The sequence below is a fragment of the Myotis yumanensis genome, unplaced genomic scaffold, assembly GCF_028538775.1.
Source record: "Myotis yumanensis isolate MYYU_CA2020_CCGP unplaced genomic scaffold, mMyoYum1.0.hap1 SCAF_3, whole genome shotgun sequence".
Lineage (NCBI taxonomy): Eukaryota > Metazoa > Chordata > Mammalia > Chiroptera > Vespertilionidae > Myotis > Myotis yumanensis.
The window spans coordinates 1,664,363-1,676,993 of record NW_027223754.1 but is presented as its reverse complement, the minus strand read 5'-3'; the positions used below and the strand labels follow the sequence as shown (position 1 = coordinate 1,676,993).

Here is a 12,631-nt window from a genome sequence, read left to right as displayed (position 1 = left end):
CCCCGCCCGGTATGGATGAGGCAGCTGCTGCTGTGGAGGCGGCACCCTCTCCACAGATCTCTGGCCCGGAAAGTCAATGTGGAAAAACAATGTGAGCCCTTGATCAGCACATTAGGCCCGTGTTCCTTAATGCCCAGGGACACAGAAGAAGAAATGAGGTACAGGAAGAAGAAAGGCTGTAGTTTGGGAAGGAAAGTCACCTTTTTCCTTGTTTTAAACAGGAAGTTCTCCCTGGGTGCTGGCTGGCCCAGCACTGATGCCATGGCCGGAAACACTGTCCTCAGGACAGTGGCAGGTCTGGCTGCGTCCAGCTGTCCCCTGTCACCCGAGCGCGCCCCCTCTGCTCTGGGCTGTGTCAGTGAGTGCCCGAGTTTCACCGGTGCCTCTGCTTCCTCCCTGGACATCCCGGCCCTGGCAGCCTGCTTCCTGGGCCGTGGGGTTGGGAGGCTGTACCTGGTCTCTGAGCTGAAGCCAAGCACTGGGCGGTACAGTGGGGCCAGAACTCCCTGGCTCAGAGACAACGTCACACGGCTGCCACTATAATAACAGCGCTGGGCTCCCTTTCTGGTTCGTCTCCTTTGAACAAAGCTCCCTTGGGAGCCCTGGGGGAGGTGGGTGGGTGTCAAGGATAGTTCATGAGCCCCCGGCTTTCATCCCCTGTCACTACCATGAAACATAACCGCTCACGTATGACTCACCTTCCATCAGAGGTGTTTTAATGGGAAGTAACTGAAGTTGAAACCTTCAATGTTATGAGCTCAAATGTCTAGAAACACAAAACTACAAAACAGCATGTGCTCGGAAACTCAGACTGTTGCCTTTGTGACAATTTCTAGAGAAATGAAGATTTAAAAGCAAGAAGGATTTCTTAAAGAAAGAGAAATGCCACATATGTCTAGAAGCCTGAGGGCACAGAGGTGCTGAAAAGATGTGGTAGCGGCAAGTGGGTGAGCGCATGAATACGAAGAGAAATGGGAGGTGCGTTGTCCTTAAAGTAGAGAACCCCAGGTTTTTCTGGTTGCCTGCCTGTCCCACAGCCAGACACAGGCCAGGAGGGACCAGGTCCTTGCTCTCAGGAGCGTCTCCAGCGACTGGAAGCCCTTCTGCACCTCCAGGGCAGGCTCCCCCCCATTTCCTACCTCGACAGGTGGGCAGGGGGCTGCTCCACTGGCCGTTGCTCCGACACTGGGCCTGCGGCGCCCCCTGCAGCACGTAGCCAGTGTTGCACGTGAAGTTCACCACGTCATTCAGGTTGAACTGGCTGCCATTGGTGAGCCCGTGGGCGGGGTTCCCAGGGTGCCCGCAGGTGATGGCTGCAGAGGAAGTCAGGTCCCCGTCACCATCGCCAACCAGCAAGTCATCCCGTCACTGACACACATGCAGGTGTGGAGGGTGTGGATTCCAGGGTGTGAACTGATGCCACACGTCCCACATTCTATCAGAAGGAAATATTGGGACAACCCCGCGGGCTGAGCCCTCAGGTTTTATTATAGTAATTCTGGAAACCACATCAGAAAAATGTACCTTCTCCACAATCATAGTAATTATTATTTCTAGCTCACATTCTGACAGCATAACAAGAAATTTTCAAAGGCGGCAGTGAAAACACGAGATGCTAAAATTCTTGCACTCATTGTGAGTTTTGACTGTTTTCCCCTTTGAACACCGGCTAATTTGGTGGAACTCTCATTTTGCAATATTATAGGGACTTGTCTGATGCTTTAAATTGTGTATGGATAAATTAATCCAATATCAATTTAAACATCATGAAATTGGCCAAAAAAGAACAAAGAGACAAAAGTGTGAAAGCTCCAATAGCGTTGTCTCTGACCAGCCCATTGTGTGGTTCTGTGGGCTGCAGAGAGCTGTCATTACGTCAGGCCCCAAGTCACAGGAGCACAAAGAGCCTTTCAAAGGCAGCGTTCCAGCCCGAAAACTGGTGTTTTCTCCCCATTTATCTTGTCAACAATGTTTTCTTCCAAGCGAAGCTTTCGCCCTCTGCACTCTCTCAGATAATGCCTGCCACCTCGCTGTGGTTACATCAACATGCCCTTTAATAAAGAATATGTTAGGGGAAATGGTTTAAAACAAACTCTGCAGTGAGGGTGCAATCTCTTCTACACGTACGAGTCAATATTTACCTGTGAGGTTATCACGTCTGAGGACTATCATTACATACAATTCACCTCTTTCTATTAAAGAAAGGACTGCACTCTGTATTCTCGATGAATGGATGACAAACACACAAAACCACCCCGCAGATAGAGGGGGTGGGGCTGTGTGGGGACCCGGCAGAGACAGCCGGAGCTGCAGGCTCAGCCTCCGTGTCCACATTTGCGGGGGGTGGGGTCAGGAGGTGCACACGGCCCTCAGTGTCCTGGGACCCGTCTCCGGGGAGCCGAGGAGCCAGTACCCTGTGGACAGGAGTCCGAGGAGGCAGGGGGAGGACACAGAGCAGGAACAGCATCGGGAAGCCAAGAGGAGAGAGAGCTGGATGGCCCATTTCAGGAGATTTCTCCATGCATTTCGCTCAGAAGATTACCCACCTCTATGCCCTGGCTTAAACCCAAAAGGCACGGTGCAGCGCCGGCCGGCCCGGGCTGGCGAACTCACCCACACACACCGGGGTCTGTCCCGACCACTTGTGGTCCTGCAGGCATATCCGCACGGAGGTGCCCACCAGCCGGAAGCCGGCGTGGCACTGGTACACCACGGTGTCCCTGTAGCTGAAGCCGTCTCCGCTGATGTGGCCATTCACGATGGGGTCTGGGGAGCCGCAGTGTCCGGCTGCAGGGGCGAGAAAACCCACACCCACGTTCCGGAGACTCTGTCTTTTAAACATTTATTTGTTTGTTTGTTTATTTATTAAATATATTTGTGTTGATTTCAGAGAGGAAGGGAGAAGGAGAAGGAGATAGAAACATCCATGATGAGAGAGAATCATGGATCGGCTGCCTCCTGCATGCCCCACACTAGGCGTCAAGCCCACAACCCAGGCAGGTGCCCCAGCGGGGAATCAAACCGTGACCTCCTGGTTCATAGGTCGGTGCTCAACCGGCCGGGCCCGGGCCCAAATCCGTCTTTGCTAAAAGCACTACATTCACGTTTGTTGACCTTCATGGTCAAGTGGATGACAGCATCGGGTGCGTAACGTACTCAACGTTTCCCTTTTCATGTTTCTTGGATATAGTTTTCTTTTTAATGTGTTTGTTTTTCTCAATGACTGTGGGCGGCAGAAGTAATATCTCTGAGATGAAGTTGCCGATGGGTCACCCCCGCTATGGGTTTTCGAGTTAGTCATGTTACCCACTGTCCTTGCCTGAAGTCCATGTGACCTTGTTCTTCTGTTTCCAAATGCAGCCACAGAAAGGAAGGGCCGTGGGCTCCACGTGAACAGGCTCGGACCCACAGAAAACGGGCCTTGAAGAGACGGCCGAGGACAAGGATCCCAGGCCAGAGATTGCTAAATGTTACGCAAGATTCCAAAGGACAGACAGAGTCACAACATCGGTTCCATTTCAGACACGGACAGCCTGGGCCAACGTCCAGGTGACAGCGGGTGTGGCCAGTGGACAAGTGACCCCTGGGCCCGGGGGAGGGCGTGCCCTCCCCGAGCAGATTCACGGGAAACAAGGCCAGAGGGGGTGAGGCTGCAGGTGGCCCCGCTCATGGGAGAGGAGATGCCCGAGATGAATCGGGTGCAGGTTAGCAGTCAGGGGAGGGAAGACCCGTGACAGGAAGGGTCTGAGATGTGAGAAGATAACTGGTGTCCAGTACACGTCCATGGCGGTGAGCGGAGCTGGGAAGGAGGCCAGAGGGGTTTCACTCTCCTGGGGCTGATGGACGGATGGCGCAGACGGAGACCCCGGTGAGCAGAAAGCAGAGCCCGGGAAGGAGGCCCAGGGGTGTCAGCTCTCCTGGGGCTGACGGACGGACGGACGGACGGATGGAGCGGGACGGAGACCCCGGCCTGGCCGCGCTGCCGGCCTCCTGACCCGTCTCTGGGGTGTTGCTCCAGCCCTCAGCTGCGTTCCTTTTAAAACACTCAGACCAGTGACTGTCAACTTCCTCACCCCCGGCCGTCACTCCTCCCTAAGACCCCACCGCACTCCAAATAGCATCTCTTTTGCCGACCTGACAACCCAACAGGTGCACCTCTGAGCCCTTCACCCCGTGGCCTGCTGGGGCCGGCTGGTGTCACTTCCCTATTTGACAATCACAGGGCAGAGCTCTGGGCCCTACCGAACAGACAGGCGTCGCACGGTATAAACGTGCTTGTGGCCACGGGCGAAAACCACTGCCTTCGACCGAGCCCAGGCTACTCACAGATACAGCATTTCCACAGTCTCGCTCACAGCATTAGCCAGCGTCTTGGGGACCGCCCAGTGCCGGGGGGCCCACAGCCTGGCCTGCAGTGCGGCCCCATGCCTCTGAGCCCGCCTTGCACGTCAGATCCTGCTCTTCGGTGACCATGTCACGCTATGTCCTGGTCTGTGTGTGTTTAAACTCTTCCTCTAGCCCTGGTTTTGCTATAGACGCCCCACGCAGAAAGCACTGCTCTGCGTCTCCCGTAGACACCACAGGCCTATATTCACGCTTCCGCCCATGTCTGACACCCACCGGTCACCCATGAAACGCCAGGGAGGGAGCAGACGTAGAGTAATTTCACACTCTTGGCGACGGCCTTCATGTTCTCGAGCATTTCTAAGCCATTCTCTCCAAGGTGACTGCCATTTACCCGACAATGATGGAATGACGACCGGCCACAACCCAGCAATGTTCTGGGGGCCGGAGACTCCATGGAGAATGAGATGCAATTATAGAGCAAAGGGAGCTGAGGGTCTAACATGGAGAGAATGAGATGGAGCGTGAGGGACACGCGCCGCACTCGGCGCCCGAAACCCCGAGAGAGGCGCCCCCAGGCCTGCAGGACACACGCTGCCAGCCAGGCCCCGGGGGGTGGGGGGTGGGGAGAGGCCTCCCGGTCACGGAAGTGATGAATGTTATTTATTTTTAAAGTCTCGGACACCAGGGCTCTAGGACCAAGTCCCCCATCTCCTGGGGGGGGGGGGTCTGCCTTCATCTCCGGCTCCTGCCTGGCGCACCCCCACTCGGCTCCGCATTGTCCGCTCCTTGGGTGCAGCCCCTTACCATTCCCCTGAGCACAGAAAGGAGCAAGGGGGTAAGAAAACCTGCTGACCGCAGGGAAAGGAAGAAAATGAAGGGAAAGAGAAATCCAGAGGAGGCCAGCCCAGGCTTAGAAACAAAATATCAAATCAAATCAATTAATCAAATACATCAATGCTCTGCGCAGGCCGCTCCGTGGCCCGAGAACCCGTCTCCCCAGGGACCAGGGACCCCGGCTTCCATGGGCCCTCTTCCGTTCTATCAACTCTCCTGCAGATTTGGGATGGGAGCTTCTCTCCCTCTGTCTTCTGAGCACTTTGGAGTCTTCTCCCCCCTCACGGGCACGTCACCTGCCCCACCTGCGGGCCCCCCCCTGCCCTCCCCCATATCCCCATTCTGCTTCCGTGCGCATGTTTGCTGGTGACACCAGGTCACTGACCCACGAGCAACCTATCGTTTGGGAGAGACTGGAAAGGCCCTCACTGGTGGCATTGTGAATCTTAACGCCGCAGTCTCAGTGGCCGCTGTGATGCTATATTTACTGTTAAAATATTTATATTCATAAAATATTTATACTAAATGTATTACCCATTATTTTTGCTCATCGGTTTCTAAACATGTGGTCATGTGTCACTTCTCATTCTTTCTAATTTTTTTCTTTTAACGACCCTGTGCCTCCTTGATATTATCGTCGCTTAGATGCTGTGTCCAAGTTCCACAACACGATGATTCTACGTGACAACACGGGCGCTCTTCTTCCTCTTCATTTTCAGTTTAAGTGCCTTCCGAGCACTCCCTCTGCCAAAGCTTCTGAGATCTGCAGCGTCCATCCCATTGAGGTCAAGACAACGATTCAATATACGCCTCACCCTTCCAGAGCCTAACCTGCAGGCAGACACCACGAAAGGCAGAGAAGCCCGGCCGGCGTGGCTCTGGGGTTGAGGGTTGACCAATGAACAGGAGGTCACAGGTTCAATTCCCAATCAGGGCACATGCCTGGGTTGTGGGCTCGATCTCCGGTGGGGGGCATGTAGGAGGCAGCCGGTCAATGATTCTCTCTCATCATTGATGTTCTATCTCTCTCTCCCTCTCCCTTCCTCTCTGAAATCAATGAAAATATTTTAAACACTAAACAAAACAGGCAAAGGGGTCTTTGGGGTCAATAAATCTCAAGGGGAAGCCACGATCTAACAGGTTTGCAAACGGACTGTGTGGCTTAAACTCCCCGAGGCCACAGCCTCTGCCTCACCCACATCCTAGTCACCGTGACGATGGACGGGGGTTGTGTCCGCAGCGAAGGCTCTGCTGGAATTGAACTTTATTTCTCTCCATCATTACAGCTGATAGTGCAGATGCACGTTTCTTAGACCCTGCCCCCATCTCTGTCCCAGGCCAGGGCACTGCAGCTGACAGAGGAGACCCACCCAGCCCGTGGCCACGCTGAGGAGAGCGCTGCTCAGTGAACGGACAATTTCATGAGAACATGTAGGAACGCACAGACAATCCCAGAGCCACGGCCATCCCGACTGCGGGGCACCACATGCAGTCCCAGGGAAGGCCACCGTCCTACAAGAACGCATGGACCAGGGGTGGGGGTGGGGCGGGACATCTGGCCCCACAAGAACATATGAACCAGGGGCGGGGAGCGTTGGCCCACGGGCCATATGAGGCCTGTGAAACCATTTGATCTGGCCCCGCCAAGGCAGTAAGCACGAGTTAATTAAACGTTTGACCCAACAGGGCAGGCTCATTTTTATGTGGGTCATTTTGCATGGCCTGTGAATGATGTTGTAAACACCCAAGTGTCCCTTGGCAGGAAAAAGGCCCCCATCCCTGGTCTGGACCCACACACAGGGTTCAGGAATCCCCCGTCTCGGCCTGGAAATTAGAGACGACAGTGTCATTTCCCAGACACCGAAGCTGTCTTTCTCTGGTGGCTGCTCTCTGGCATCACTACCTACTTTCCTTCCGTCCTGACTTCCAATTCCGGTCTGTCTACAAGTTCTCCGGAGTGAAAAGCACATGTTTATACCATTCACAACGCCCCCAGCGTGGTCCCAGCCACGGACAGCCAGAGGCTCAAACTCTCAGCTCTGCGGCTCATGTGACTGAACGTCACTGAGATCACGGGGTCTGCAGGCAGCTCACCCATCCCCTCAGCTCGCGGAGACCCACAGGGAGCATCCGGGGCCCCCCGACTCCACGCTGCGTGGTCAACGGTTACACAGTCACTGGGAAGGCTTCCCCAGGGGAGAGTGTGCAGCTCATCCTGCCGACATTCTAATCTTGGGAAAAGAAGACCAAGTCATCGCGCACGCCTGCCATTTTAAACAATCCACTGTGCTCACACTGGGTGACAGGAATGTCCCTGTAACTTGTTGAGGTAATTCATAATTCTTAAAGGCACACATTCGAAATTCATTTCCACGCACCCTAAATCCTGAGCACAGGGCTAGCCCCAGTGACCTGCAAATAGTGTTTACATCACTCAGGGCACTTTCCTCACATCTGAGCGGTGGGAGAAGGTCACATGTATGGTCAGAGGTGAGACCGTCCCTGTGTGAGCGTCACCCAGTGAGCGCAGCTGGAAGTCCGGGCAGGGCTGAGTGGCCACTGGCCGAAGAACCTTCACAGTGGGGGGTCTCTGCTCCCAGGACCACCCTCTACTCCTCAGGTCACTGAGCGAAACAGGCACGGGGGAAGTGGGGGGGCACGTACCCAGGCACCGCGTCTCAGCACCGCTCCACAGACCACTGGCCAGGCACTCTCTCACGTGGGACCCCACCAGCGTGTAGCCCGTGTTGCACGTGAATATGGCCGTGGCCCCGTACACGGTCAGCGTCCCGATCTTGTTGCCGTTGGGGGGGAAGGACAGGCTTCCGCATGAGATCACTACAAGGAAAGCGAGAATAAAGTGAGTGTCACCGCGCCTCCAGAGCGCTGCTCGGCTTACGGTGAACATCGTCAGTCCTGGTTCTCACCGAGACCAGGGCGGGGTGTCTGTCCGCTCAGGGTGGGTAGGCAACCAGCTGGGAGCTTCATTTCTCTTATGTCCCTGACAGGGAAGCGTGAATGTTTGGAGTGGATTCCAGAATCTTCTAGGTCCTTCCAGGCCCATTGCTATGGTCTCATCCTCACAGGCAGCTAAGCTTTTCTTGAAAAAATACCCACGAGACCCACCTATTCACACACTAGCCCCTCTGCCACCTGCCCGGGCATCCTGTCCACCTCCCTGTCTGTACCAGGCACGAGGCCCACGTGACAGTCGAGGGGGGTGGGCGCTGACGTGGGCCCAGGGGGATGGAGAACGGCCTCTCCAGTCAACGCGCCGGACCAGGCAGCGTGGGATGATGGCCCAGGACGTCGGCCCCCGTGGCAGACGGAGCCCTCATTCTCGCATTCATGGGCGTGATCTGTTGGGATCCTGAGCCCACAGCATTGCTGCCTGGACAGCTGGCACGTGGAGTCTTCCTCACAATTAACAACGACACAGTCTGGCCCCTGGGTGGCTGGAGAGAGGCATGTGTATCCCAGCTACACCCGCCTTCCCAGCACAGTCATCGCGGGTGCCATGTGCACCTCACGGCCACGCCCGTGGGAGCCGGATTCAGTGCAGACAGTGAACACACACCCTGCTCCCTGCACATGTGTGAGCACAGGGAGGCGTGGAGTCATCGCCGGGTCCCTGGGGCCACCCGCTCACTAAGAGCGAACACGAATTTGAACAGGTGAGAGCGGGAGGTTTGAAATGCCGCTTGGAGTCACACGGGGCACAGGGCTGGGGGCAGGGCTGGCGAGGAGCTAGACATGAGGGAGTCTGTGTGAACAGTCAACCAACAGGAGGCAGTCACACAGGGAGACGAGAGCACGGCTCCTGGCCGCAGGCTCCCAGGTTCAGCCTTGCTGGGCGGGTCACCAGCTGGGACGCTGGCCAATCTCCCCCGTCTCCAGGGTTGCCTATCAAGGCTGACTTCCCTCCCAACTCCCGACTCCTGTGGGGAGAGCCCCTGAAATAAACAACAGATGAGGGTGTTCAGGGTCGTGAAGCCTGGAGGTGGGTACCAGGCCTAGTGCAGCGAGGGCGTGGCTGTTACATCCTTAGGTCCTGCTGATGCTGATGTGTCTGGAGATGAGTCAGCTCCTGTTTGTGGTCCAGGGAGGGAGGCCCCTTGCCTAGAGAGACCACCCTCTTCCAGAATGTTCCATGGGGACTGAGAGAACATGTGTACTTTGTTGTTTGCTAGGAGAACCGTCCGTCAATGCCAATGAGGTCGAATCCGATAGTGCTGTGCTCCAAATCGGCATCCTATTGATGTCCTGCCCACCTGCTTCCTGCACTGCTCAGAGGGGAAGCACTGAACTCCATGACTGTAATTTTAAGTTGGTCCATTCTCCTTACCCTTCTGTAGGGAGCGGCTATAGGATTAAGCCTCGGGCTGACCTGTGGCAGGGCCACAAACAAGTCCCAGCCTGGAGGGCAGAGCTCTCCTAGCACAATTAAGCCTGCCCTTGTAGCCCTCCCTAATTCCTTCCGAAGTAGGTAATGGGCTGTGGGAGGAGCAGCTAGTGTTGTCATCACAAGAACATTTGTAGAAGTATTAATCTACCCTTGTTTTAATCAGACTATAAAATAAAGCATTGGCTTGCAGGCTGGGTCTTTCGTGTCCTCATCCAGGCACGGGAGGTCCACTGAGCCCCAGCTGTATTCTCTTTGTCTGTCTTCTTTAATCCTTCACCGCCTCTCCTCAGGCTCACCCTTGGCCGTGCTGGCGCGGCACACCATTCTACTCGTTTTTGCTGAATGTATTTTGAAGCTTCCTTCTTAGGTGTATAAATAATTAAAATTGTTATATTTTAAAAATAAACAACTCCTTTATTACTGTCGAAAAAAGTCCTGTCAAAAGGGCGACACCTACGAGCCCTGCCCCAGGTTGTGTGCTGGGCTCGTGGAGAGGACACATGTGCTGAGTGCTCACAGCGGGGTCTGCACGTGGTCTGGGCTTGTGGGGAGGACACGTGTGCTGAGTGGGCACAGCAGAGCCTGCATGTGTCTGGGCTCATTCAGGAAACTAAGCTCTCAGGACCTGGTCAGACCTGAGTGAAATGTGTGCAGACCTTTACTGGTGAATCCCACGGAAAGAAATCACAAAGAGAAATGGATGCGTGTGCCACGTGGACCAGCCTTGGAAACAGGCGGCCTTTCCTCCCAGATGTGACACCCCGGCTCCATCTGAAGTGGACAAGCAGGCACACAGCCAGCCACCGCAGGCTTGGGCCGCTCGCCAGGCCCGGGGAAGCTGTGCCCTAGAGCGAGTCCAGCAGACGTTACTGGGGTGGAGACGGCGTCCACAGGGCACCGCCCGCTGGGATGCCGAGCTCTCACCAGTCACAGCCGGGCATTTGGTGATATTGCCAACGTGTTTGCTGAGCCAAGTGTCAATGCATTCGACGGGGATGTAGCTTTCACAGTTTCTCATGAACCTTTCATTCAGCCTTTTCCCAAACACAGAGGGACCTCGCCGGACGGTGTTTTAAACGTCAGGGTTGGTCAGAAACGTGTGGAACAGCGGGAGGTCTGATACCCCCACTCCCAGGCCTGGCGCACCTGGCTGGTGCTGGACTAGACGGCTCACCGCTCTGGTCCGCGCTGCCCTCCCGGCAGCTGTTGAAACTGTGGGGGCGGCCTGTTCAGTTCGTCCTCCATGGAGCCCCCTGGGTTGTGAAGAAAGCCCGGTGGAGCGGAAGCCTAGCTCCAGCCGCGGGGTGACGGGTCCCGCCAGCAGGCAGGGGTGCGCTGGCCCTACCTGCTACGTGAGTGAGGAAAGCAGCCCCGGGCAGGAGAGCCCGCCCGCAGGAGACAGGGACCAGCCTTTGCCGACGCCGCGGGAGGCCTGGCTCCGGCCCCTCTCAACGGAGCTTCTACCCGGATTCACTAAGTGGCTCCTCCCCTTCGCAAGCCCAGCTCCCCTGCGTTCTCGGGGACCCTGGTGCCCGCCAGGCGCCCGCTGCTGGCTTCGGAGGCCCCCACTGCCCTTGGGATTGGGAGCGACGGGAAGCCCTGACTCCGCTCCTCTCCCACGCTCAACCCAGGTGCCCTCGCCCAGCTGCGCTCGGAGTCTGTCCAGTCCGGACAGGTTTCTGTGCGGGGGCTTCCTGGGGACAGTCCCTGGAGGCTGTGTCCCGGGTGATGGAATAGAGTCGTGCTCTGAGCAACAGCAATATTGTGTGTTTTTCTGTTTATTCTCATTCATTGTGAAACTGCCTCCAGGTCCTGCTTGTCTGGCGCCTACAAGCATCACGACCCCCTGGGAGGTGGCTGTGATGGGGGAACACAGGATCCGCAGCACAAACCCGCTGCCCAGGTCCCGTCAGAGTGCGGGCCGTCCCCGTGGGGGACAGCATCTTTCTAACATCACCTGGGCTCCGCTCCGAGCTGCTTGGAAACCCTGGCCGATGGGAGCCTTCTAACGCTAGTAAACTGGTGGTCAGCAAGGGAAAGGCACGTGCTTTAGTCTGTCACATCGCCAGACACCGTCTTCATTCTAACGCAAGGAGATGCCACTGGGTTCAGCTAGAGCAGGGGTGGGGAGTCCGGGGGCCGCCGAAGGCCTGTGAAGGCCAGAGCGTCAGGGACAGGTTAATCGAACGCTGGGTCGGATAGAGCAGGCTCACTTTTAAGCGGGCGATGCCGTATGGCCCACAGATGCTGTAAATATCCACAGGGCCGTGGCGGGAAAAGGGGTCCCACCCTGCTCTGTGGGATCCAAGCCCCTGGGGGCGTGACTCGGGGGGCGGGGCGGCCGGAGCAGGCCTGGGACTCACTCACCTCTGCACCGGGGCCGCTGCTCGCCCGCGCTCCACGTCCCGTCGGCCTGGCACCGCAGCAGCCGGGCGCCCTCCAGGTAGTGGCCGGGGCTGCAGCTCAGCACCACCTGCGCGCCGAACTCATTCGGGGCCCCCGACACCAGCCTCCAGGTGACGTGCTCCGCCAGCTGCGCCTCGATGCCGGGGCACGTGACCGCTGGAAAAGAGTCACATCCCGCGTCACCACTCCCCCCTCCCGGCCCGGTCGTGCCCGCTTTTCCGAGGGGAGACCTTCCTTCCCAGGCCTCTTGCTGGGAAAGCCAATGCCAGGACTGTTACTCGCGTGTCTCTACCCCCACTGTCACGCGGTGGTCTCACGTGGGAGATGCATGCAGGGCCCGTGGCTTGTGCTCGGGAGACCTGCAGCGAGACCGCCAGGAAGGGGAAGTCCCTGACCCGAGGGCACAGGTTCATGTGAAGAGGAACATGCCCTTCCGGTAAGTGAACACACATGTAAGACACGGTTCACCTATTTCTCTCAATACCCTCCAGGGAGCTGGGCTAGGGACTGAGTCACGGGGAAGCAGGTGGACACCGATTCTTGGAAAATGAGATGCCCTCATGCCCTCCCCGACTACGCCCCTCACTGCGCCATGGGCTGCCCGTCCGGGATTCCTGCTCTGGAGATGGTCACGCACAC

At 56.7% G+C, this 12,631-nt stretch overlaps 1 protein-coding gene across 1 annotated transcript in view; it reads right to left on the bottom strand.

The window, feature by feature from the left end:
- Positions 1-12,631, bottom strand: part of CSMD1 (CUB and Sushi multiple domains 1) — a 741,603-nt gene that overhangs the window by 31,855 nt on the left and 697,117 nt on the right. The window contains exons 51-54 of the mRNA XM_070407812.1: positions 11,954-12,148; positions 7,846-8,019; positions 2,614-2,787; positions 1,140-1,313 (exon numbers count right to left, since the gene is read on the bottom strand). Coding sequence (XP_070263913.1) covers positions 1,140-1,313; positions 2,614-2,787; positions 7,846-8,019; positions 11,954-12,148 — 717 coding nt within the window. The remainder of the gene's footprint in view (positions 1-1,139; positions 1,314-2,613; positions 2,788-7,845; positions 8,020-11,953; positions 12,149-12,631) is intronic.